The sequence below is a fragment of the Rosa chinensis genome, chromosome 5 (genome assembly GCF_002994745.2).
Source record: "Rosa chinensis cultivar Old Blush chromosome 5, RchiOBHm-V2, whole genome shotgun sequence".
In the NCBI taxonomy this organism is placed as follows: Eukaryota; Viridiplantae; Streptophyta; class Magnoliopsida; order Rosales; family Rosaceae; genus Rosa; species Rosa chinensis.
In genome coordinates, this window is record NC_037092.1 from 34650122 (window position 1) to 34676543 (window position 26422).

Below are 26422 nucleotides of genomic sequence, written 5' to 3' on the forward strand. Positions count from 1 at the left end.
AACCAGGTTAAGTAATCCTAAACATATTTGGACTAGGCACACAATATCTTGATTTCCTGCAACATTTTTCTGTTACTGTTTCAAACTTACACTGTTATTGACATAAGTATCAAAGAAGTGAACGCTAGCTTATTTTTTCCAATTTATTTTATCAGCATTTATGCATCTATGGAAACTTATAGAAGAACCTTTGACCTCATGTGCATCCCATCCTAAAATGGAATATATAGATACAAACAAGATTCACAACAAAATTTTACTCCTTTTGTTAACCTGTGACTTTACCTATCCCAAGATGTCATTTTGTATCAAAAATAGAATTTCGTCTTTGGAATGGGTACCACTAACTCATTATCTTTGCCCTACCGCATCTCATTCAACCTCCACTACGTAAAACATATTTTCTGGATTGGAGAAAAGTTTGCTTTTGTTTGCAACTTTCCTATTAACTTCTTGTTGATCAATAACAATCAAAAGTCCAACAAAAAGGATTGCCTGTTTCTGAGTTTCACCCTAACATTGACATAAATAACCATAAATACAAGATGATGATCGAAAGGATATACAAGCTTCTTATTAAAAGCTAACTCTCTATTAATGTTGAATGCTTATATACATGAAGAAAAGTTGTATCAACTGAATAGAGGGATAAGGGAGGCAAAAACCTCCTTATCGCCTCAAAATTTATTAAAAGAAAAATAAAAGAGATACAAAGATAGGGAGACTAAACCAATACCTCCCTAGTGAGTAATAACAGGCAAACAAGAACAAACTATCTATAACGGTATTGCGGAAGACCTAAACGTTTACTATTACATGATGAAAGAATGAAGGCATGGATCAAATGCCACCAAACCAAGGCTGTAGAAGTAGTACCATAGTTCGCTAACAAGTTTGCAACTTTATTACCTTCCCGAAAAATGTGAGACGAGCGAAATTGCATCATAGAAATACGGTGCAAACAGTTTCTCCATTGAACCCTTAATTGCTAAGGAACCAAATGGGGAGAGCGAAGAAAGTCAAGGACAAGAGAAGAAAAGTTGTATCAACTTGTGTTTTCCATTTCCTTTATGCTCTTGATAAAGTTGTTTCAAGAGTTTCATGGGTTTCTTGAATAGTGATGGCAAGCTCAATAGTTGGAATGGTTTCTGGAGATGCTTGACCATGAGACAGTGTTTCTTGTTCCCGAGAAAATGTAGAAGTCGCATCGGTGTGGTTGGTATAGCTCTGTGGACTTTCTGGCCAGTTGTTATTTGGTGATACTTTCACTTCATGATCTTGAGCACTAACACCACTGTCTGAATGTTGGTTGCTTCTAAATGTATGAGAGCTGAGTTTTTTTTCGTTGAAGATCTCAAACATGGTTCTGATCCTTTTTGACTTAGAGGTGCCTGAATCAGGGTGCATCAAGACATGCTTATGCTCGTACAAGAAGGAAGTTACAAATATAATTAGAGCAAATATTGACGTTATCCCTGCAATTAAAAAAAGGCCCCAAAAGCTCTCAAGACCAAGAGCACTGCTAGAAAAATTCCCATTAGAGTCTTTACAGTTACTATCTTTTTTGATCCATTTATCTTCAATTTTTGTCATCAATCCATCATCCGTCAAATTTAGGATTGCTTGTGTAATGTCAGATACAAGAGGGGAATTTTTTGGAAATGCCTGTAAAGTCACCACCAAAGAAAAAAATCATATGCATGAGAAATTTTAGAATCTCGTATATAGGAATTGTAAACCTTAAATATAGAAAGTAAGATAGTATGAGGGGAGAGAGAGATCTTACGAAGCCAAAGCCATCGGTTTTAAATATTGGTCCAATCATAGTATACTTGGAACAATATTTTGCAATGAGTAGCTTCATGTACGGGGTTTCATGAACAATTGCAGCAATACCACCATTTGCACTCCCTTTTGAAAGAGCGTCATCTATTTCTTCCATAGATCCATAAGCCTTGAGCTTGGCATCATCAAACTTTACTTCTTTTAAGAGATCATAAACAAAAGCACCCCTCATGTAGCCCACGTTATCACCATTCCTTCGAAGATCATTTATATCGTTGACAGTTGGTCGGAGTTGTTGGACAGTTAATAGTGATGCTAGATTAGCAGTGTAGCTTTGTGTCACTATCAGCACAACAAATACCCATATAATCATCACAAATCTTCCCAGGTTGCTCACCACTCTCTCCCCTGCATGTCAAATGAATTCCACATTAAAAAAAAAAACATGCTGAAAGTATTCAATCTAAATACACATGGTTCACCCAAGGAAAAAGAAAGTAATTAGGTAGTGTGAGGTAATGAGAAATTACTATGTGAAAAAACCATAGTTGAAAAAGAGAACCAAAAGCTTGTGCCAACTTGATGTGAAGGAGGACCACGGAAATCTTCATTAATTCGGTGTTCAAGCACCCAAATCACAAAACCAATAAAGATGAAAAAACCCAAAGTAGTCATCCAAAGGTCCCAGGTTAAAGGATGCAAAAAAACCCATGCATTTTTGGTTCTGCTGTCTATGATTGGCACAACCATCACTACACCAGACTCCGTATATGGCATTGCAAAGTCCACATACAATGTTCTGTTTGCTCTAATTGTTGCATCTCCGACCACACCGTCGAAATTCTATCAAGTAGGCCACCAGAAAAGAAATGTCAAGTAAACATATTAGTTTACATCTTTCCAACAAAAATTTAAATAGAAAAATTAAAAGTATGCATTAACACAATTGTAAAGAAATTTACCCCAAGATATACTTCATGGATTAAATCATTATACGTGCCAGCACTGCTGCCGTTAGGATATGCATAGGGAATCAAGTCACAAGGAAGTGCATATGGTAACAGGTCCACTGCAGCCTTAAACACATCAATACTGAACCCGGTGACATCAATGGTATTAGTTCTCAAATTTGGTGTTACTTTAACAAACTCTGTAAAACCTTCCCTCACTGGAACTCCAATTCTCAACTTCGTACCGTTTTCCGGGATCTCCCATCCTTTGGGAATGGATAATGACTCTCCCGGCCATATAATGGGTCCAAGAGCATCACAATTGAAAGCTGAAACATTACAACTGTTTGTTGAATTCAATTGCTTCACTAACCTTCCATTTTCCGGTGTCCAATACCCAACTGCTCTTCCTCTTCCTCCATTACCATTGACATTAACAATCTTAAAAGTTGATAGCTGAAGTTGCCTATCAACAAGACTAAAATTGCCAGCCAAGCCTCTAAAACTCGTGAGTGATAAGGCATTAGAAATGTTTGAACCATATTGAGAGACCTTTAAACTTCCAAGATCTGCAGAGTTGAAAGATGAAGCATTTCCCTTTTGAGATCCAAAGCTTGCATTCCCAACTTTTTCAACTGCCATAGCTATTGCAAAAGCCGCATCATAAGCCCGATATCCAAAAGCATCCAACTCAACATCAATGATTTCTGGATTTTCTTGTTGGAATTGTCTTTTCCACCTTGTTTTAAATTCTCTAAGCTTCAATGTGTCTGAAACATCAGTTTCCACACTTACTACTCCTTGCATCGAATTCATAACAGATTCCATTGCCTTTAAACGATCTCCAATCCCATTGGTTGTGATCCATACAAAACCCTTGTTCATCATTCCAATCTCTTTCGCCTTGGCAAATAACTGTGATGCCAGTTTAGGCATCATATGCACTATGAAGACTCTAGTCTGCATTGTCATTAACTTGTAAAGTTCTATCTCAATTTGATCATCGGTGGCTGACTGTGAAATTACACTTCGATATGGGACATGAGCATCAACCTCGAGCAAGGCATCAATTAGAAAGGGCATGATTCCCTCCCCGTACATATTGTCAACGTAAATGGGGACAACTCGCCTCCATCCAAAGTTTTGAATAATACCACTTATGGCTTTCACTTGGGTTGAGTCATTTTGGGCAAATTGGAAAAAATAGGAGCTCTGAAGTGAAGTCAGAGAAGGGCTTGTTGCAGAAAATGATACGATTGGCACATGAGCTTTTTCTCCAAGATTAATAACAAAAGTTGCTTGCATTGATGTCATTGGTCCTAGGATTGCTTTCACTTCTACATTCTTTATCAGATCCAAAGCTGTCTCATTATAAAATAATTGTTAGTTGATATGATTTAATATTTTGTGCTTATTAAAATGGCAAAATAGTGAAAATACTTTTGGAAGAAAGTTTACTAAGATCAAATGACATAAAATTATCCAAGCTGCATGTGTATCAAGAAAGAATGTGGAATCCAATTAAGCAATTTTCAAGCCTAGCATGGGAATGAAATAGTAGAGGCGCAACTCAGGGTTTATATATAAAGAGGTAAACATATGATCACTCTGGATCTGTGTGAGAAGAAGATGGAGACAGACCAGGTGGTCTAGAGACTATTGCAAGGTGGCTTGTGATTGGGATGGGTTGTAGTGGTGGCTTTGCGATAGAAAGTTTTTCTTTGCAGACGTACGTATGATTAATTGTGTGAAGGAATTGAATGAGGATCCAGAAGGGTATTATAGTCACTAGTTAGTCCAAAACTCCGACGGGTGCAGTGCGTATTTTGCAATGTCAAGGGCTGTATGAGCTCTCTGTAGTAGGTGAGTCATGGTCAATTGGTTAACTGGCTTAAGTATAATGGTCAAGGTTCTAAAAAGGGGCTAGGCGGCCGCCTAGGCACCTCCACCCCATTCCGATTCTGGCCTAGTCGATCGAGCTAGGCGTTGGGAAAAAAGTCGGCTGCCTAGGCGGTGCTAGGCGGTGCTGGGCGGGTCTCTCTAGGCGCTAGGCGGTCGGCAATTAGGCGTTTTTTTTTTTTAAAAAACACTTCCACAAAACACAAAACCAAACCCCATCAGAAAGACAGAAACCTATACACCAACCTCGCCGCACAGCCTCTCTCCCTCTATTCTCTCTCTCCGGCACGGTGCTTTGAATACTTTCTGGGTTTTCAAGTTTCAGTCTTCAATTCTTCAAGCAGCAAAGCAGACGTCCTCAAGGCTCAAGAAGATTTCTGGGTTTGATACTTTGATTTCTGGGTTCGATACTATGTCTAGCAAGCAACCTAGTATTCAAGAGATAGATAGAAGAGAGTAAAGAAAGAAAAAGATGCAGAATGTAGACCAAGAGATAAAGAGAGATGCAAGAGATGAGAAAGAAGACTAGAAGAGAGATGAAGAAGATGAGACGTTGGGGTGGTGGTGGTTTGTTTTTTTTTTTTCTTTTTTCTTTTAAGAAAGAAGTGGTGTAATGGTTGACAGCTAGAGCTTCATCATTAATTGCCCACTTTTTTTAAGTTTCATCATCAATTAATCTGAGAAGGCTTGAGATAATTCATGCATATTAGGTGAATAAAAATTATTATTTATTAAGTTTATGTCATAAAATAATTTAAAAATTAAAAAAAAAAAAAAAAACCATCTAGTCCCCCTAGGTCCCTAGGCGCTAGTCCCCGGGTCACCGCCTGACTAGCGCCTAGCGTTTTTTAGAATTTTGATAACAGTACAGGTTACCGGTTCAAATTTCATAGGCATTAGAAATGGACTGGTGGGGAGGAATTGATAGGATGGGGATAAAAAAATAAAAATCGATGTGATGCAAATAACGGCCAAATTAATCTCCAAACTACTGAAAAATAGACTCTTAATTGAAGTCTTAAAGTGTATCGGCAAATTAAGAGAGCATCGATCATTGACACCAGAAATGATATTTCTCTTTAATTGATGTGTTGCTAGAGGTTGATCCATGTTCTCTTAATTCGAAAACCTCTAGCATGACATCAATTGATGATGGATATCATTAGGTGATGGGATGAGAAAAATAAAAATAAAAATAACAAAAGAGAAAACAAGAAAAATAAGAGGAAAGAATGAAGGAGGAAAAGAACAAACGGCCAAATTCGGAGAAATTTTATGAACTTTTTTTTTTTTTTTTACGCGACTGAGTTGGCCCATTGGCCCCCGGATGGCCAGTTTATGAACTAATAATTATAGAAAAAATGTCCATATACTTAAATTTGGGCTAGACTAATCTCATTTATCCAAACATCTTATAAGATTGCCCACTTACCCAACAAATTACATATTTTTTGTTCTAATACCCAATCAAGTTATTTTTTTTTGTATTATTTTTTTGATAATTTTTCCCTCTTTCCCTTTGTTAGTTAGAGAGAGAGACTCGCCGGACTCCAGTCGCTGGTCGTTAGACTCCGATCACCAACCACCAAAATCTGGTGATCGGCTACTGAAATTCGGCGACCGGTGATCGGAGTCTGGTTTTATTGTTCCTCAATTATACCCAATAAAGTTTCTATTGCCCCCAATAAACTTCTTATTCCCCCCCCCTTCCAATAAACTTTTATTGCCTCCCAATAATATTGGGTTTTATTGGGGGTAATAAAAGTCTCCGATGACTTCTTTGTGAACTTCCCGCAATATCCGAATCAGTGACCGGAGTCCTGCGTCTTGTTTTATTGCCCCCAAAATTTTTTTTATTGCCCCTCAATAGTACCCAATAAACATTTTATTGCCCCCCAATAAAAATTTATTAGGAGTAATAAAAGTCTCCGGCGACCTCTTTAGGAACCTCTGGCCGGTGATCGGATTTCGGTGATCGGTGACCGAAGTCCCATTACCTGTGACCGGATTCTAGCGAAGTCTCCAATGACTTTTTAATTATTTAAAGGGTAAAGTTGTCTTTTTCAATTAAATTAGGTAAGTATGCACACATATCTTTTAGTAGAGTAAGTGAGCATTCATGGGACTCAAATTGAGTATATGGTCAAGAGCCCATAAATATAAGATGGGCTAATGATTTTCAGTTGGTCAATCATAACTGATATTACTAAATTAAAGAAATTATAATTAATGAGTGCATAAATTAGTTAAATATTGGTCCACAATCTAAATTGTTTCCATTTTTCACATAAAGGCCAAATGTGGGAATACAAATTATAAATGCACTCAGTTAGGGGTGGGCAAAAATGACCGAAAGACCGAAAGACCGGAAGGGACCGATCCGGACCGGCCGGTTCGGGCCGGGTTTTAGAAGGAAATTAAGTGTTTTCGGGCCGGTTCGGTCCCTATACTCAGCGTGGCGGTCCGGTCCCGGTTCTTGATTTGCGTGACTGCTTGGCCGGTTCGGTCCCTGTACTCAATGTGCCGGTCCGGTCCGGTTCTTGACTTGCGGTGACTGCAAGGACCGAAAAAACCGAGCTTGTATACGTGTCTTCCAATTATTGGAAGTTCATTGTGTTAGTATGGACATGACCACATGTGATTATTAAGTTAAGTAAACTAACCTAATTTTCCTCACTTCCTCACTTCCTCCCTCAACTCTCTGGCTCTCTGCGACTCCGCCTCTCACAAAGTCACAATTGGTCTTCCTCAGTCCTCACCTCTGCGGCTCTGCCTCTCAACTCTCACAAATCACAATCGGTCTCTTGCGTCTCTGTCCCAGCCTCCCAGGTACCCCAAGGTGGTCTTGATTGGCGACTCCGGCGTCGGCAAGTCCAATCTCCTCTCCAGGTACTACTGCTTCTTCTTCTCTTCTCTTCGATTCTTTTATGTTTTGGTGGATTTCTGGTTTTGGAGTGGATTTTGGTGCAGAAATGAGTTTGATATGTGGGATTTGGTTTCAGCCTTCACGGGCAGATCTGGTGGTTTGTGGTTGCATGTGGGTTTGTTGAACATTAATAGCTGGCCATAGCCGTGATACTGTCATCAAAGCGACAGCACTGGTACGTTAAAACTGCAGTCGTACTTTATTTTCATTCATGTTTTGTCTACGTTTCTTTTGGTAGTGGTGGGTCTAAACTCAAAATGACCACCAGCAAAGAGTGCTAGATTAAGAAAAGTGGTGGATCTAAATTCATATATTTCCTGAATTCCAGTACTGGGTAGTGGGTGCGTCGTGCGTTTTAGGTTAACCCAATTCAAAATGCAGAAAAAGACTACTATTCTTTTTGCACTCGTATACCTTATGTGCATTACACAACTCACAGCTGTGCTTTCTTGGTTCCTTTTATGGCTTTCTTAACATTATTTGTCTCTCATGAACACAGCTACCAACATTACTTCTGTTGCCCGCTGCAGTAGTACTTGGTTATATATTCAATGGAAAATTGGTGTTTGTGGGAATTGGTTTGGTTTTGTTTTAGTTAATTGGTTTGGTTCTGTCTTTCTATTTGTTAATATGATGATCCATTGTTTATTTTATTTTTTTGCCCTTCAATTTCTTGTTGAGTGCGTGAACTGTGCAAATTTAAGGTTTTATTCAGTTCTATTCTAATGTTGCAGGTTGATAGAGATGGTGGTGTCTTTGGATGAAAGACACGTCGGGGGGAGGATTCAAGGAAGCATATCAAGTGTGCAGCTGAGATTGTTTGCCACCAACTTTTCAAGGTTAGCAGACTTGAGATTCCTTTTTGGTTTGCATGTTAGAGGTCCACCGAAAAGCTGTTTTGAATTGGTCTTCAAGGATTTTTTTAATAGGATTACTCTAATGCTGGTTTTCTTTATGGTTGTATTGATATAGGATTACTCTAATGCTGGATTTTTTTAATAGGATTACTCTAATGCTGATTACTCTAATAGGATTACTCTAATGCTGGATTTTTTTGTGTGACGAGAGATCTAGTAAAACTTTATGGTTGTATTGATATATGTATCGAATGTATTTGGTACCATTCATAGGATAATAGAAAGGAAATTTTGATATTGTCATTCTGCATATTTTTATTATTTTATGTAAGTTAAGGAATAATAATTAAACAGGTATCAATCTGCAGGGAGTATCAATCTGCAGCTAGGTTGTATGACCTGTCAAGAAAATTTGGTGTTTGTGGTTTACATTAAGAATCATTTGCCTTTTTTTCTGCAGGAACATACATTCATAACTTGATGGCAACCTCATCGGAGGACTAGAGGAGCAGAGGAGGACTAGAGGAGCAGCTGCATGGCATTGAGCATGGCAGCATGGAACTGATGGAAGTTTGGTTGTTCACTTGTTGTCTTGTTGAACATTGTTTTGGTTTTTAATTTGTTATGTTGTTAAGACAATATGTGTTGGTGAATTTGCTGTGTAACTGTGTTGATTGAAATCATTGAATGGTTATTTGCAAGATGGATTTATTTGCAGCCTTGCTGCTAGTGCAGATTGCACTTTGCAGAATGGTTTATTGGTTTTATTTTCACCATTACTCTTTATACTCTTTAAACAGAAGCAGGTCAAGCAGCAAAATGCAGCAGTGATGCAAAGATTGACTGGAACCGAAAACCCGAAAAACGGGCCGATTTTTGTCCCGGTCCGGGTTTATCTCGGTCCCTGTTATATGCAACTACGGTCCCGGCCCGAAGCTTGACTTTCGGTCCCGGTTCCGGTCCCGGTCCCTATAAACCTAGTGTCGGTCCGGGTTTAGCCCGGTCCCAGTTTTCCACAATTGCAAGACCGGCCCGAATTGACATTGCCGGTCCCGGTCCCGGTCCCTGTAAAACCGGTGCCGGTTTGGGACCGTGCCCAGCCCTACACTCAGTTGATTCAGAACGTAATATGAGGAATGTAATTCTAGTAAATAGATGGGCCACATCAAATTTTGTCTAATAATTTTGCTATACAAGTATACATACATGTGCTGACATTATGTATAGGCAAAATTATTAGACTGACAATGTACGAAGATTGATGTACTGTGTGCCTCTATTTTCTCTATTTTTTTTTACAGTACTATGTGCCTCTATTGTTGGGCCTATGTGCCTTTTATTACTAGGCCTATGTGGTTCTTATTATAATAAAAACGTACTTCTTGTATTTTGATGAACCATTTGAGTCCATTTTTTTTTTTGTTAGACATTTGAGTCAATTAATACAATTATCATTGACCTCAAAAAAAAAGGGTCCTTGACCAAAAGCACCAAAATGAACAAAAATTATCCCACTTACCCCAGCAACAGATTTTAAATCCCACTTACCCAATTTAAAATGAAAAGACAAAATTGCCCTCAGCCTAATTAATAAATTACTGACATGCCACACTGTCTCTCCTCTCAGGCACGATATTCTCTGTCTCTCGGCTTTCTCTCTCTCCCCCGGTCGCCCTTCATCGACGACGCTGTCACCGGCGGTCTCTGCAGGCACGATATTCTCTCTCTCTCTCTCTCTCTCTCTCTCTCTCTCTCGGCTTTCTCTCTCTCCCCCATCGCCCTTCATCGATGACATATTCACCGGCACGACTTCTCGCAGATCTGGCATGGAGGCACCAAAACCAAACTGTGGCCTCGCTCGGCTACCGACCGTCTCACCGGATCTTGAAGGCTTCGGCGACACTGACCTGTCCAGATGCACTTGCCTTCATGTGGTGGGAGATCTCATCGCCGGCGACCAGGAGAAGGTGTTCGTGGCCAGCTTCCACCTCCGTCAGACTATCTGCCGGACCCGGACCAGACTCAAGTGATTTGGTCCAGCTGCTGCGTGGGTGCCCAGAGCATTTCTCTGGGTGCCGAAATGAAATTTTTTTTTTTTCTTTTTGTAAACTTTGGGCATAAATCCAAGAAGGAAATAGAGAGAGACGTCTATTGGGGCAGAATTCTGGTGATCGAAAGTTATATTGGAGGGCAATAGACAGAGTTGGGGGGCAATACAGGTTTATTCAGAGGGCAATAAACCTCTCCGACCCCATATGAGATCTACAACAACCTCTTTGGAGACTTCCGGCGAGGTTTTATAAACCTCTATTGCCCCCCAATAGACGCCTATTGGGGGGCAATAGAGGTTTATGAAACCTCGCCGGAATAGGCGTCTATTGGGGGGCAATACATGGCTAATAGTCGTCTATTGGGGGACAATAGACTATCGGGGCAATAGACGTCTATTGGGGGCAAAAAAACATTTCTGGTGAGATTTTAAGCAAAATCCAGTGGAGGGCGGGCTGTGACCGGATTCCGGCAGCCAGTGACCGGAATCCGCCGACAGGTGACCGGAATCCGGCGAAAGTTGGCCGGATTCGGGCGGCTGGTGACCGGATTTCGGCTGCCCGTGACCGGGCTCCGACGAAATCTCCTATGGTTTCTCTCTCCTCCATTTTCTCTCTCTCTCTCTCTCTAAGTTTTAAAGGGGTGAGGGTAAAATGGTATTAAAAAAAAATTAAAAACAAAAAAAAAATCTTAATGGGGTATTAGGGAAGACCTCCTTAGAGTGTTTTGGGTAAGAGAGAATTAAAAAAACTTAATGGGGTAAGTGGGAAAAAAATCTCTAAAAATGAGGTAAATGGACAAAAACCAAAAAAAAAGGGGCAAACTTAACCCGCCCCGTACTTAAAATTCACTAGCATTCAGACAAATATATTTTTGAATAATCTAAAATTTGGGACTGCTTTTGTTTCATATAGGACTATTCTGCTAGCTAGCATGCTGCATATGGGACTTTTTTGGCATCATAGCCATTCCTATTTTTAGAACTTTTTAAATATAACAACTGAAAACACACAATATTAATTAGCCCGTGAGTTGAACTGAAGACATGAGTTAGTACATAATTATCCGTATCTAGAAAATTAGACTTTTTCTTTCTTCAATTAGTTCTTTTTGTATCATTCAAGTCTCGGACATTTATTGATTGACCTAGTAAACACTTTTTGTCCCTATTGAGAATTTTTATTTTGAAAAAAAATGTAATTATTGAGAAATCAAGAAAGGATGCGGCTATTGCCACCCTACCATTTTCTTTGTTCACCCTACTTGCTTATTACACCCTACATTTTGATTTTAAGCATTAAATATATTTATCTAACCTATTTATCTTTCCAAAAAATATCCTTATATGACATATCCAATTAAAAAATAATTTTTTTAAATCTCTCATTTAATTTATACCAATAAAAGAACTAAAATATATTAAAAGTTCCTAATAAAATCATAATTTGATTTTCTTCCATTTTTTTATTTTTCCTTTCAGTTTCAAGGTTCTCATCTATTTCAATCCATGTCAAAAGATTAGTAAATTAAATACTATGAGCAATGAAGAAGAGATTGATTTTTTTTTTCGTGTTTTATACTTTTACATCGATGTTCACAAAGTGTATTGCAAAGATTTTCATGAAATTAACACTAATGGTTTTGTGAATTGAATAACGAATTAACGATGAGAAGGCAACAAAAAGACAAAAAATTAGTAAATAATTCAAATTTGAGTGGAGAAGATGAGGATTAATATTATCCAATAAGAAATTAAGTAGTTTTTGTTTTAATTAATTTATTATGTATTTAGTTATCTTTACAAATTTAAATTTTAGAAAGTGAAAGTACTTATTAGTCATTTTACACTTGGATAATATAGTTTTTCAATAATTTAAACATTTGTAGAGTGAACTAAACAAATGGTAGGGTGGCAATAACCGCACTCATCAAGAAATTGTCTAAACTCGTTGAGTTTTGGACTTATTGTCAATTTTCTTATATATTTACGGAAATGTGTGTGTATTTATATGTACCGGATTTTTTTTCTTTTTGAAAAGTATACATACCTTAATTTTGTACGCTAATACCTTAATTTTGTACGCTAATTAAAGAGTATGTGGAATTGTTTAATGAGTTGGCTTTTTTTGTTAGTCTGAAATCAATAATATTGACGTTTTAACTAAAAAAAATATCATGTTTTATTATGTTGATTACTGTAAGACGTGTGTTAGTGTGTGTCCATATATATATGTGTGTGTGTGTGTGTAAAAGACATGTTCTAGAGAGGACCTCTTATTTTAAGAATTTGAGAATTTTACTATTTTACACTAGTATATGATTTAATTCAATGATTTTAACCGTTGATCCTTTATATTCATATGCAATAGTTGTGTCTATAAAAAATCAACAAAATCCACAATCATTTGGTCATTCAAAATTGTATAAACAAATGTAGTCTGTTAGATAAAATTAAAACAAACATTGTGCTAATAAAATGGTTAAACATTTTTAGATTTAGCTATGAAAGCGGCAATAGCTATATTAGCTTGCTATATATGTTTATATATATATATATATATATATATATACACACACACACACTAGTATTTTGTTTCAAAGTCCTGGGACTGCTTTGAAGATTTTGCATACTTGCAAACACTCGATTGTATTGTCGATCTAGACTCTAGACAAGGCCCATTTGGATTTTGTGGACTAATTAGTTCATCAAAAACAAAAATCATAATAAGGTGATTGAAACTCCATGACTTTGTTCCCCCGGCTCCCATCGATCATTTTGTATTACATGATAACAAGTGTCGTTTTAATAAATATCTCCTTCATGGAATCCACTTTTCAATAATTAAAAGACTTGAAGTGTCTAAAAAAAAAAATGGTTAAACGTTTTTAGATTTGGCTAATTTTTTTGTAAGATTTATATGTATATGTAACTAGAAAATGAATTATTTGGATTTTAGATTATTAAACAACATGCTAAAAATAAAAACATCATTACTTTTTAAGTTTAAGGAGGTCCTCTCTCTATATAGATATGCAGTTAGATATATGACCATGGCCCTAGGAGTTTTTTTATGAAAGCGGCAATAGCTATCTTAGTGTCTTGAGTCTAGTAATCTGTTCTAAGTTTAAGATACACTTATTGTTTATGTTAGGCTTAATTACTATAGTTTTACATATGTGATGTCTTTCTATCGTAATTCAAAAAGAGTAGAATGTCATTTGTGATCGATTTTGATTCTCATATTTTTCCAATGATAATCACATGGTCGCTAGATGAAAAAGAATTTTGCTGTCACTCACAATTAAATTTAATTTCAAAATTTCAGATTAAATCACTTAAAATTTATTATTTTAATTTTAACCATTGATATTAAATCTAAAGGTGGATGACCACAAAATCGTTGATCACCAGGTGACTTTGTGAACAACAATTATATATTGTAGTCCCAAAAGTTTTTTTTTTATTAAAAATTGTCAATTTATTTTAGTAGCCCTCAAATATTAAATTATCTTAAATTAATGTGAAAAGACAAAATGTTAAATATAAAACAATTAATGAAAGAAATAAAAATGAAAAAAAAAAAAAAAGTCTCACTACTTTTCAGGAAAAAAAAAATCAAATCATAGTTACAATTGAGAGTTTGTGAGAGAGACTACCTGCGCCAGCAGCACCAACGACATCTTCATGGGAGTTACTGGGGTTCAAAACGACCCTAGTCTCATAATGAGCATGGTAAGCATAGAAGTCTGAGAGCGCCATTTCTATGCAACTCAAATACATCTTCCCACTCGGTTCATCAAGGTCTACAACAACTCCCACGTTCACTGGGATTGTTGATGCGTTTTCAGCTGCCATGGCGGCCGCCATGGAAATCCATGAAAAAAGAACAAGGATGATACTGATCCTCTTCTTCTGATTCTCCATCGAGCTCATAGTTGATTTGGACTACGTGCTTGATTTGGAAGATTACTCTTATTAGTTAATTAAGGGCCAAACTCCAGCAAATATATAGAAGAATAAGCAGGAATCAAGCTAGCTCGATAGAAGGTACGGGGAAAAGATCCCAAGAGTATCAATCAGCTGAAAAGTGACCTTAAACTCTAACCTCACAGGTTAATTTCAGAGTGAGACCTCACTCTGGATAGGATATGTGTGTGTGTGTGTGTATTTATATATATAGCCATTTCACTAAGGAATTCATTTTTTTGGCCATTTTAAGGGATATCTTGTGGAACCCACTTTTTGATCATATTTTGGCATCTCGATTGTTCAGTTTTTTTCTCCTAATATATAGATCAAATCTACAAATTTTCAGCCAGATTAATGATCGTTAAGGTATCAAAGTAATTTAAATCAATGGATGAACCAAATCTGTTTAACATGAACCCTTCATGTTTATAATTATAAATCACAGTTTGAATGCCTTAATGATTATGAATTTGGCTGAAAATTTACAGAAGTGATCTACTCTTATAGACCTAAACATTAAACGGTGGAGATGTGGATATGTGATCGAAAAGTGGTTCTAATAAGCTATCCTATTTTTTTTTCAGAATCTAATAAGCTATTCCTTAAAATAACCAAAAAAAAAAAAAAAAAAAAAAATCCCTCACTAGAAGGACCTTACAATGTACATCTTGCACTTCATAATCAGTCATCAAGCTATCTCCGAGTATAATGCGCGTCGGTTCACCAAGTCAAACAAAAATATGTAGTTGTAAAGTCTTCTAGTGTCCGAGGACACAAGATGCCTGGCAATTACCTTAGCTTGCTATGTTTATATATATACAGACACAAACACTAGTATTTTGTTTCAAAGTCCTGGGACTGCTTTGAAGATTTTGCATACTTGCAAACACTCGATTGTATTGTCAATCTAGACTCTAGACAAGGCCCATTTGGATTTTGTGGACAAATTAGTCCATCAAAAACAAAAATCATAATAAGGTGATTGAAACTCCATGACTTTGTTCCCCCGGCTCCCATTGATCATTTTGTATTACATGATAACAAGTGTCGTTTTAATAAATATCTCCTTCATGTCATCTTCATTCCAGCATAATCTCTAATTAGAAATGTTTTGGTTAATTTCGGCCAGCTGATCAATGAAGGTTCATGAGGAGTTTAGAAAAGTCAATCCCTACCATTCCTTAGGAATTGTTTTTTATCATGTTCGTCGCTTGATACAAATGATATCCCCATGTAATGGCAGGTTAAGATCAATTGAACTCGTGCAGTCGTGCTTCGTAATGACAATACAAAAGTTGTAATGGTTAGACCGTTAGAGTTGTTCATTCTGATAAACTACTAGAGATCAAATGGGTTTCCTGAGTTTTCTCGTAGTTTTGGATTTGAGCAACTCTTATCTTGACGTAAGAATTAGAGATGCTCAAAATTTTTACTTTCTAAAACCACTCCCCTAAACTTAAACAAAAACTAATTAGTGAATTGAAATAACATTCTTTTTCAGATTTTCTTTTGCTTCTCTTTTTTTTTTTTCTTTTTTCTTTTCAATTTTTCTTGATACTATTTTTTTTTCACTAATATAAAGTAATTTTGCAAAACAAAGAACACCCCTACACTGACTCTTTTCCGAATACCCCAAAACTTGATTCTTTTAGCATCATGACATAAACAATCTCGTATTGCTCATTAAGAAAACTTGAAAGTGTAAGACAAGTGTTTAAGTTAATGGTAGACATTTATGATGTGAAGAATTGAAAGGCTAATTACACAAAGACTCAAAATGGCAATCTAAGGATATCCAATCTTTCGGGACATACTCATTTGGCTTTAAATTCAAAATTTTAATCGCTTTCCTTTAATTAAATATTGGTCAAGTGTAGTCGTATTTACAGATGATTTTTTCATCTACAAGTATGAGAGATGGATCTTTTTTTTCATCTACAAATCTATTAAAGTTTTGTTCAACATGCGTAAGAACACCAAACCAATATTCGGGTGAAATTGAGAAATTGTAATGACAATGTAATTTAGAGGCCAATTTGTAAATTTTATGATGAAGATCTTACATTTTTCTACTATCGTCAATTGAAAAAGAGATTGGAGAATGAAATTCTTTTTTTTTTCTTAGTCGGATGCTATTGCAGCCACAGTATAGAAGTAGAGGCATTAACCCAAAAGTTTCTCAAAAGTTTCTCAGGTTCATACCTTTAAAAACCCTAATATTTGTGGTCTATTATGTTATTTTTTCATTTGCTTTGCGGGAAAAAAAAAAAAAAAAAAAAAAAAAAAAAACTAACCATTAGACCTTATGATCTTATGTAAAAGACAGGAGTAGTCACTCAAGTGGAGAGCTTGTCACGTGGGATTGTGGGATTATAGGAGGGGTCCACAACTAGGAATTGAACTAAATTTTTAAACCTTTGTGCTCCACTAAGCCAGCTAACTGACGTCCGTCAAAAATCTGGGCGGAGTCCGGACCTCTTCGGGCTGAATTACAGTTCCATCCCTAACCATAGTGGATTCCTAGTTACCTTGATCATTTCCAAGATGTAAAATTGAGACAAAGAGTTTCGAAAGACATGAAGCAGGTTCTAGAGATGCAAAGCAAATGTTCATTCATGAATAAATTAATTAGTGCTTACAAGTTACAACAATGCATGCACTTCAATCAAACTCAAGTACTTACAGCATGGCATATAATAGCTCCCACAAGTCTCACCATGCTTCTCTAGCTCAATATATTAATATGACAAATATGGATATAAATGAAATCAAACACTTGATCCATAACATTTATTTTCAAAAAGTGTACTCTTTAAGTCCTAAACATGCTTTCTAACCCTTCTCCAATTCAAGTTCAATCTCATCATTGGTGTTGGAAGAAAGTAACTAAACACAATAAACAACTAAAAACGCAAGAAAACACAAGAATGATCCTAACTTAACACTTCAATCCAATCTATACGATTGAACTGATCGAAGACTTATACTAGTCTCTCTACGATCATTCAGACGCGTAAGAATTAAGTGCTTTTTTTTTTTCTTTTCTCTTTAATTATATTAACCTGCAAGTATATGAAATTTTTTGCATTTCGATAGTGACCAATATGATCATCATCTCGATTCTTCGTGTTTCTTGGGCTGCTTTGACGTAGTAGTATATAGCAATTAGCATTATCAGACCCATTTAGATTGTTATGGGATTATAACAACTATCTATTATGATTAATTTTCTGTTCTTTTGGTCATTTTTCATTCTAGAATCTAAATCTTGCCATTACAACAACAATATAAAGAAAAATATGTCGTATGATGAGGATTATAGGGTGGAATCAAACAAAATTTCTACAATTCACATGATGGTTCTTACTGATATCATTGTTGGATACACACACAGACAACAAGTAAGCAAAAACCATCGTCTCAAATGTCACAATACAACGGTTAGAGTTATATTTACCGTGTGAAAGCGCATGCACTGAATTTTTAAGTCATCACACCACATTTTATGCTGGAAGAACTGTCGTGTGTATACAATTTACACAACGTCTTAAAAATAAAAACTGACTTCTGAACGACAAAGAGACAAGGCTGGAATCCTAAAAATTGTGGTATGAGTAGAAGTCACACCACGCTAGAATCCTACAAACCGTGGTATAAGTAGAAGTCACACCATGCTGGAATCCTAACAACCGTGGTCTGAGTAGAAGTCACACCACGGCATATTTCTGTCGACAGCTTGTCGGCAGATCTGCCGGTCTATCAGACGATGGAGTCAGCTGCAAACCGTCGACTCAATGATCGGTATACGACGGTTGAAAACCGTCGTCTGACAACGTTTCATCAAACGACGCCTCGACAGACCACGGAAATACAAAACGTGAGACGACAGTTTTAAACCGTCGTGTGAAGTCTTTTGTGTAGTAGTGATATAAGACCAAATGGTCTAGATCATAGTCACAGCTGTAATGAGTGCAAGTCCAAGTATGGAAGATGAATGGCAGATCGCTGTAGATATTATTCTTCAACTGAAATAGACATGCTGCATGACCATCGTGGCTTTCAAATTTCAACCTCTGATTTGAGTAAACCAAACTACTAGATTTTGTTTTATTCATAGCTAGAATTGGTCATATATATGGTGATATTAATTGTTCGTATACTAGTATCTATTCCAAAGTCCTAGGAAAAAAATTTAGTCAAATACGCTGAATGGAAATTCGGGTTAATTATAATCTTTTTGAACAATGACCTTATTTTGGAATTTAGCCTTGTGCAAATCGTGCACGATCATCCTTTCAATATCCTCTTCTGGAATATCCTCTTCTGGAAGTACTTTGTATTTTCTCTTTAGCTTGGAGGTTCGCGTATCGAGCGCGTTTCACTAGTAAGCCAAAAATATGCCAACTTCCAATTTTTGTGTGTATGTTGATGCTACATACCACCAAGTGGAATTACTAGAACTTGCACGGGACTGTTTGTACTCGGCCACAGTAAGAGCCGACCAGGAACTCATCACAAGGTTAGATCTCACGTTGATCGCTAAAATGCTGCAGGATGATATTGCATGTTGATATCAAGGATTAAAATATATGTATTTACATATTTATCGGAATTTTAGAAAAGGGATATATCAAAAATATTAGAGATTTCCAGAATTTTTTTTTTTTTTAAAGAGTCAATTTATTGGAATTACATATAAATACATATGAATATCAACTTCATCCACATCAAAAAACGAACTCTAGGTGGTTGAAAAGTCGCACGCTGGTCTATGAAAGTACAATAATCAGATCAAGACAAATGATCTATATAGTACAAATTGTAGTGATGAACATGATAATTATAGATCTCTTTAGAGCTGTCGATTATTTCCCCTATAAAGAGATAATAAGGATAAATCCAAGTATCCAACTGGATGTCTGATCATATACTTCTCCATATTTGTGTCATAGCCAAATTGATTATTTCCTTCATGAGATTCATTTGAGGTCCCACCTAGATTTCATTCCTCACACGGATTTCCCTCGAAGTGAATACTTCTCTCCCATATTCGAATTGAGGAGATCTTTCCTCACACAGATTTGCATTTAGAAATTAAATTACTTCTCACCCAGAATCTCCTTGAGGGTATTTCTCCTCACCCAGATTCGCTTTGAGGAGATCTCTCCTCACACAGATTTGCATATAGAGAATTACTTCTCACTCAGAATCGCCTTGAGGGGATTTCTCCTCACCTAGATTCGTCTTGAGAGGATTTCTCCTCACCTAGATTCGTCTTGAGAGGATTTCGCTTCACTCAAATCTGCATTCAGATGTTTCACTTTGAGGTATTTTTCCTAAGCAGATTAATTTGTCTCTTTATTAGGCTATATCCTGACTAAAAACCGTTGTTAAATTTTTTCACCCAGTTATAACCTCCATATTCCATAATGTACGTTTCTCTGTGAATAACTGAGTTTTTTTTTTTTTTTTCCATCAGATTTTACAGATATTTCTTTATTTTATCAGAGATATATCTTAAATATCTAATATATTAGGGATATTTGATGATATTGGAGAAATTTCATAGAAACGGTGGAAGATAAGATATTTTTTCACTATGATATATCGGTCTCTCCAAAAAAGGAGATATCGGGAGTTATATTGAAAATGTCGCAGATATTTCAATCTTACTTGATACTATATATCATGTAAATATGTCAAAAAGGCAACTTGTCCCATAATAAAATGGAAGGAAGAGAAGCATTTGGGTTTCTCTCATATAGCAGACCTCTTTGCTCATTTATGATAAGCAATAAATACTCAACTACTAATTATTCTGACATATTAGTCCGGACCATAGTGAACATGGTCTGGAACTATACAATAATTTTTTAGAATTTTGTCCATTTACCTTAATTCTAGAGATTTTTTTCTCACTTACCCCATTAAGTTTTTTTAATTCCTCCTTATCCATGAAGACTCTAAGTTTTTTTAATTCCTCCTTATCCATGAAGACTCTAATAAAGTGTTCCCTAATACCCAATTTTTTTTTTTTTGGAGACTATTTTACCCTTATCCCTCTATTACATAGAGAGAGAGAGAGAGAAGCCATAGGAGACTTTACCGGAGTCCCGTCACCGGTCGCCTGAATTTGGCCACGATTGCCGGATTCCGGTCACCGGCCGCCACACATTGGACTTCTCTAAAAACCTCGCCGGAAGTCCCTTAAAAGGTCATCAGAGATCTTATAAGTAAGTCGCCAGAAAGGTTTATTGCCTTCCAAATAGACGTCTATTACCCCTCAATACAGGGGCAATAAACCTCTATTGCCCCCCAATAGATGTCTATTGGGGGGCAATAGAGGTTTATGAAACCTCGCCGGAAGTCATCAAAGAGGTTGTCGGAAAGTTCATATGGGGCCGAAGATGTTTATTGCCCCTTGAAAAAACCTGTATTGCCCCCCAATAGACGTCTATTGTCCCTCAATAAAACTTTTGGTCGCCAGAATGAGAACTAATCTCCGTAAAATTAGACAAATAAAACTTTGATTAAGGAAAAAAACAAAGAGATTACATCAATTCAAAACATTTAGTGCCCCCCAAAAGGCATCTACTGTCCCCCAATAGCCCTTTATTGCCTCTGATAAAACTTTTTTTTTTCTTTTTTCTTTCCTTCTAGGCCTTCTGCCCAAAAAAAAGAGGATTTGACCAGTTCCTCCTCCTCCTCAAGTTGGCATTTGTACCCATTGGGTAATACTTGCTGAGTAATACCCACCAAATAATAATTCGCGGGTATGTGTATTTACCCAACCCATTTTTAAATGAGTAAACCCATACTCACCCATTTACCGGTTTTCAAAATGGCACTACAAGAAAAAAGGGCTATGAGGACTCTCAATAAGGACACACAATTTATTTAGTGTCCTTAAATGTTATTTAGGACACCCTTCAGTTGAATGAAAGCGGGACCGTGAAATAAAGGATATCAACAAGGCAACAAGGACACCTACGGTCGAAAGAAGTCATTCGTTTTGGCTCCCCAATTTTCAAATTCCCTCCTCCAATTTTCAGTTTCCCCCATAAAAATTAAAAGAAGCTTTATTAGACGCAGCAGCTCTCAGATTCTTCTTCTCCCAAAAACTTCAAGAGTCCAGACCATCGTTCCTTTTGACCCAATTTCTCCTCCCCAGCACCGCTATTATGACGGCGACCTAGAGGGAGGACGCCGTGCGATGTAGCACCGCCTTCACCGATTACCGTAAGAGGTCACTCCAGCACTAGGAGCTCGACTCTAGAGTCCACGCAGGTCAGATTCGCCCCCAAACCATCTTCTATCCAACAACAAATGTTCTCAATTTGTTCAATTTTTAGTCTTTTTGCTCTAGGGTTTTCGATTTCGATTTTCAATTCAGTCGATTTTGTGTCCTAGCTGTTAATTTTGGTTGATGTAGTTTCTAGGCAGTGGGTTTCTTGGCTGTCGCAGTAAAGTGGACAAAGAAAAACCAACAGCAGGCGCTCGAGTTGTTTTGGATATGACTATCTGACTATCGTGAGGGCTCTTCCAAGAGAGGTAATTACGATTTTATTATTAATGATGTGAATTGATATTGTGTATGTATGTACCCTTGAACATTCTTGCTTAATGACTTGCAGGTTGACGCAGTAGTGTATAATATATTTCATGAAGATCCAAGTAATGTTAGCTACTCTGCTGTGGGAGGGCTAGGAGATCAGATCCGAGAGCTTAGGGAATCTATTGATTGGCTGGGTCATTGCCACTAAACCCTCCAATCCTCCATATAGTAGATTGGCTGGGTCAGATCTGGCACTTATAAGCGAGGTATCTGATATTATGTTCTCACTTATGTGAACCTGGGAAGAAGTTCTCAGATACCATGGAGTTTCCTACCTAATTGATTTTTTCCTGTGGTTTTCTTTGAAATTTGCAGGTATTTGAGCAATTGTGGTTCCAGGTAACCCCTCTATTCTTCTCCATTTAACTAATTTGGTTTCCCAAATTGCACAGTTTTTTTCTTTTTCATGTCGATGGGCTAATGTATGTATATCTCTTTTTTTAATACGTTGTCCATGGGCTATTGTAACTCCTTAATTGTAATACTTTGGTTCGGGTTTAGTGGTTGATGCTATTATAATTGTACTTTTTCTGTTTTCTGTGTGGTGATTAAGCATTTCTTCTTCCCTTTTTTTTTTTTTGGGTTCCTGAACAGGGTAGTGGTAAACAATTCTGGTGAGGAAGAAAACAAGGAAAAGACAGTGGTTATCTAAAGCTTGATTAGTACGAGAATTCTGTTATCTAAAGTTGGGTTACTGCATATTTACCTCACTAGCAATCTAATTTCATGGTATAATTTCTTCATTTTGTTTCTGTTTTTACTAGCCTTTCTGTTTATACTTTTGAAGTATGTCATTAGTTATAATATCAGTGGTTAGGGATTCTGCTTAGTGCTTATTTACTTGGGGTGGATGCCATGGATAATTGTGTCATTTGTTTATTTTTGGATTTCACAGTGGAATGGATGCTAAGGGTTACTACTTTTTCTTTTCATTTACAAATGCATTAGAGTTATCTGTTTTGTTCTTGTTTGTTTGTTGTTGGTTGGGAATTGCAGCTTGTTTATATCACTATGAATATCCTTGTTTGAATCTTATAGATTATGAAAGTATTACCCGTCCCCATTGTAAACTTATGAAGCATGACAAACTTGAGCTTAGTCTTGCATCAGTGCTTCTTTTTTGCTCATTTCCAGTCCCATTATTATTGTCTCAGCTTCACCTGCCTTTGGTATCAGAAGGTGCCCTTTTCCCTTGCACTCGCCCTAGAATAATTTCAGAGGTTGCCAATTTCAAGCCTGAGATGATACATGCATCCTCAGCTGGAATCATGGTGTACATTTATTTTCTTGTTCTTTTGGTGGTAAAGTGTAGACGATAATTACCAAAACTATTTTGTCAGTATTCGGTGCTCTTATCATCGCTATATTATTTTCTGTCCCCATTGTGATGTCTTACCATACTAATGTATCAGTGTGAGTAATCTATTCCAAGTTTTCAGCATATAATGTGTCAGATATGGTGTTGGATTCTAATATAACTGCTTATCAGAAAATAAAATATTATTGTTGAGAGCTGTAACAATATTTTTTTATTTTGGTATGGAGATATATTCCAAGATACATCTTTAGTTGGTTGGTGAAAGCCATGTGGGATCTAAGTTTCTAGCTTGCATATTCCATCTTCTATAGTTTCATTCTAATTGTTTAACTTTTGTTTCCCAGCCTCTGATCACCCGATTTTGACTTCAGTATTAGTCTTTTTCTCCAATTCCACTATAAGTAAGAAACTTCATATTTGTTTTCAGTTTGACTTGCATCTATTTTTCTTAGTTACTTAATTTCATAAATATTGTCTAATGTGTTCTTCTACTTGTTTCTTTGCAACTTGAAATCTTAGTTTTCCTTTAATATGAGTCATTTCAAAATTTAGTGTTGTAATGCACATTCCTCATTGGTTGTAAAAGGCCAGGATTTGCCATCTTGATGGTAAAGTATGGATACTTGTTGTTTCATGGAGAGTCGTATTTGGCTGTCGATGGTCAGCAAATCTTTAAGATTATGGTCTTGGTGTCTTTATTGCTTCTTGGTATGCATCATGTGCCATGTATTGTGTATTAACGTACATTTCTCATTGGTTGTAGTTATGTTGCAGTGGAGATATGTAGGCTGCTATTGATAGTGTATCAAAGGCTTCTCAAGGTAAGTTGTTTCCAGTTTTTGTCTTTCTTTTCTCTGGTAGTGTAACAGATCAGACATGCAGCATTAACTTGATACCATGATGCATAATATACCAGTCTTAAAGAATGACTTCATTTGAATATTGATATACTTGGCCTTTTGGCAATTGTATCAGGTAGTGAATGAAGTATTGGCGATCAACCCCAGTTTTGCATGTCTGCACAGTACTGCCACAGTATTGTACGATGAAGCAGTACCTGCAAGAGAGGACAGTATAGCTACAGCCAATCCAGGCAGCACAACATGGTTTTTCTATCTGAACCCTTCACTTTCAGGAAATCAAATATACCATAAATAATTAGAGTGCTAATATGGTCTATCCCAAATACTCAATATCTTGAATTATTCTCATTTGTAATTGAGTATAGCTGGAAGATTGAGATTGTATTGAACTGAATATTGCTTGTATGAAGATCGTTTTTGGTTGGCAGAGTCATATGTATTGTGATATGGACTTGAATTGGAGTATGGATGTTATTTTCAATATATATTTTTTGGACAATTTCTTAGTTTTAATGACATAGTTTATGCGTTCTCTATCATATTTAAGGACATTTATTTTCTGATGTAAGGACATGACTCAAGTGTCCTCTTATACATACAAGGACACTGTTTTTGATGATATGAGGACACAAGTCAAGTGTCCTCTTATAGTTACAAGGACACTATTTTTGATGATATAAGGATACAATTCAAATGTCCTCTTATAGATATAAGGACACTGATTTTTTTTGTTTTTATGACACAGTTTACGTGTCCTTATAGGGAAATAAGGACTCTGTTTGGGTGTCCTTGTATGTGACTTACAATGACTCCCGGATAGATGACTCTTTTTTTAAGAGTCCTTGTATGTATTTAAGGACACGGTTTCAATGTCCTTAATGGTGTTTTTCTAGTAGTGTGGGCAGGTTTTTTATTTTTATTTTTATTTTTAAATTTAAGGCATTCAAAAGTCAAGACACCTCATTAACAGTTGATAAAAGTAAAACCATAGGCAATGAACAATACTATATCGTTGCAGCAGGAATGCAACAACGATGCTAACCTAAGCTGATAGTTTGGCATTACCCATTAATCTCTTTCCAATTGCTCACCTCTTTTCCCTCTTTCAACTAAGGACTAATCTATCACCTGAAAGTCTAAAGCTGAAAGAACAAAGACAAATCTAGATGATGAATATTGGACACACCTGAAATGGGTCTTCTAAGAGGACATTTTCCAAAAACTAAGCACAATCAAACTAGCAAATACAAAAACATGATAACTCACAACTATTAAAATTAGAAAAGATAAACAACCAGAACCTGCCCAACAGAGCAAAGCAACTCATTCAGAACAAACCCATTGGAGCAGAAGCAAATATCAATTTTTAACAAGCAGCTAAAGATGAACATTTCAGAACATAAACTATTATACAGAATCAAAACCCCAATTGGAAATCATAAACATATTGCTAATTCAATAAATACAGACGAAGAAAAAAGCAAAATTGAACACACCCAAGCCTGCTCAGTAGAGGGAGACGAGTCTTACAGTTCAGTCTTGCTCGCAGAGCAAACTAGAGACCGAGGATTGGATTTTCGCCGGTTTATGCCGGAGAATCCGATCTCCTACTAGGTTGAGATTCTCCGGCGAGGTTGAGATTGAAGAATGGAAAGCGACGAGATAGGGTTGAGAAGGCACAACCCTAAATTGAATCGCGGCTTTAATTTTCACAAACCAAAATTTTGAGTAATGGGTAAAATTTGGGTACTCACAGGTATTACCCATACCCAACCCATTTTTATATAGGTATTTTGTAATTACCCATACCCATAAACTAATACCCATACCCGTTAACAAATACCCAAAAGGAACAATTACCCATGGGTACCCGTACCCGTGGGTTTTAACGCCATCCTTACTTCCTCTGGCTATCCCACCTTCAGCGATGAGGTCCAAGTTACCCATTTTCACACAAACACGATCATCATGAAATCGCTAGCTATACAAGGAGTTTACACAGAGGTCATGCATGTTTCAAAGCTATACAAATGCTGTTTTGTTCACACGGAGGTCATGAACCAATTGAAACCGTCAGAATTGAAAACCAAAATTGAATGTAGTCATTGGTCCAGCTGTGGAAAACTCCGGTGATGGTGGCCTCATATCGAGTCTGCCATTTGGGATTGCCATCATATCCGACCAACACCA

The 26422-nt window shown here is 36.7% G+C and overlaps 1 protein-coding gene and 3 long non-coding RNA genes across 4 annotated transcripts; 3 read left to right on the forward strand and 1 right to left on the reverse strand.

Moving 5' to 3' along the window:
- Nucleotides 1-829: 829 nt before the first annotated feature.
- On the reverse strand, nt 830-14391 carry LOC112202593 (glutamate receptor 2.8). The gene is made up of 5 exons (XM_024343591.2): nt 14124-14391; nt 2748-4096; nt 2316-2628; nt 1787-2193; nt 830-1665 (listed from the first exon to the last, which is right to left on the reverse strand). Exons 1-5 carry the CDS (start codon nt 14389-14391, stop codon nt 1069-1071), a joined length of 2934 nt encoding a protein of 977 aa, XP_024199359.2. The 3' UTR covers nt 830-1068.
- LOC112202594 lies at nt 7320-9151 on the forward strand. Its single transcript, XR_002937463.2, has 4 exons — nt 7320-7523; nt 7637-7735; nt 8295-8399; nt 8878-9151. It is a non-coding gene; the product is annotated as an uncharacterized LOC112202594 (long non-coding RNA).
- A 7071-nt stretch (nt 14392-21462) lies between the features above and the next one.
- Nucleotides 21463-22259, forward strand: LOC121053108. Its single transcript, XR_005810796.1, has 3 exons — nt 21463-21723; nt 21880-21987; nt 22071-22259. It is a non-coding gene; the product is annotated as an uncharacterized LOC121053108 (long non-coding RNA).
- Nucleotides 22260-22698: 439 nt separating this feature from the next.
- Nucleotides 22699-24399, forward strand: LOC112168001. Its single transcript, XR_002924026.2, has 3 exons — nt 22699-22780; nt 24133-24194; nt 24349-24399. It is a non-coding gene; the product is annotated as an uncharacterized LOC112168001 (long non-coding RNA).
- Nucleotides 24400-26422: the final 2023 nt, after the last annotated feature.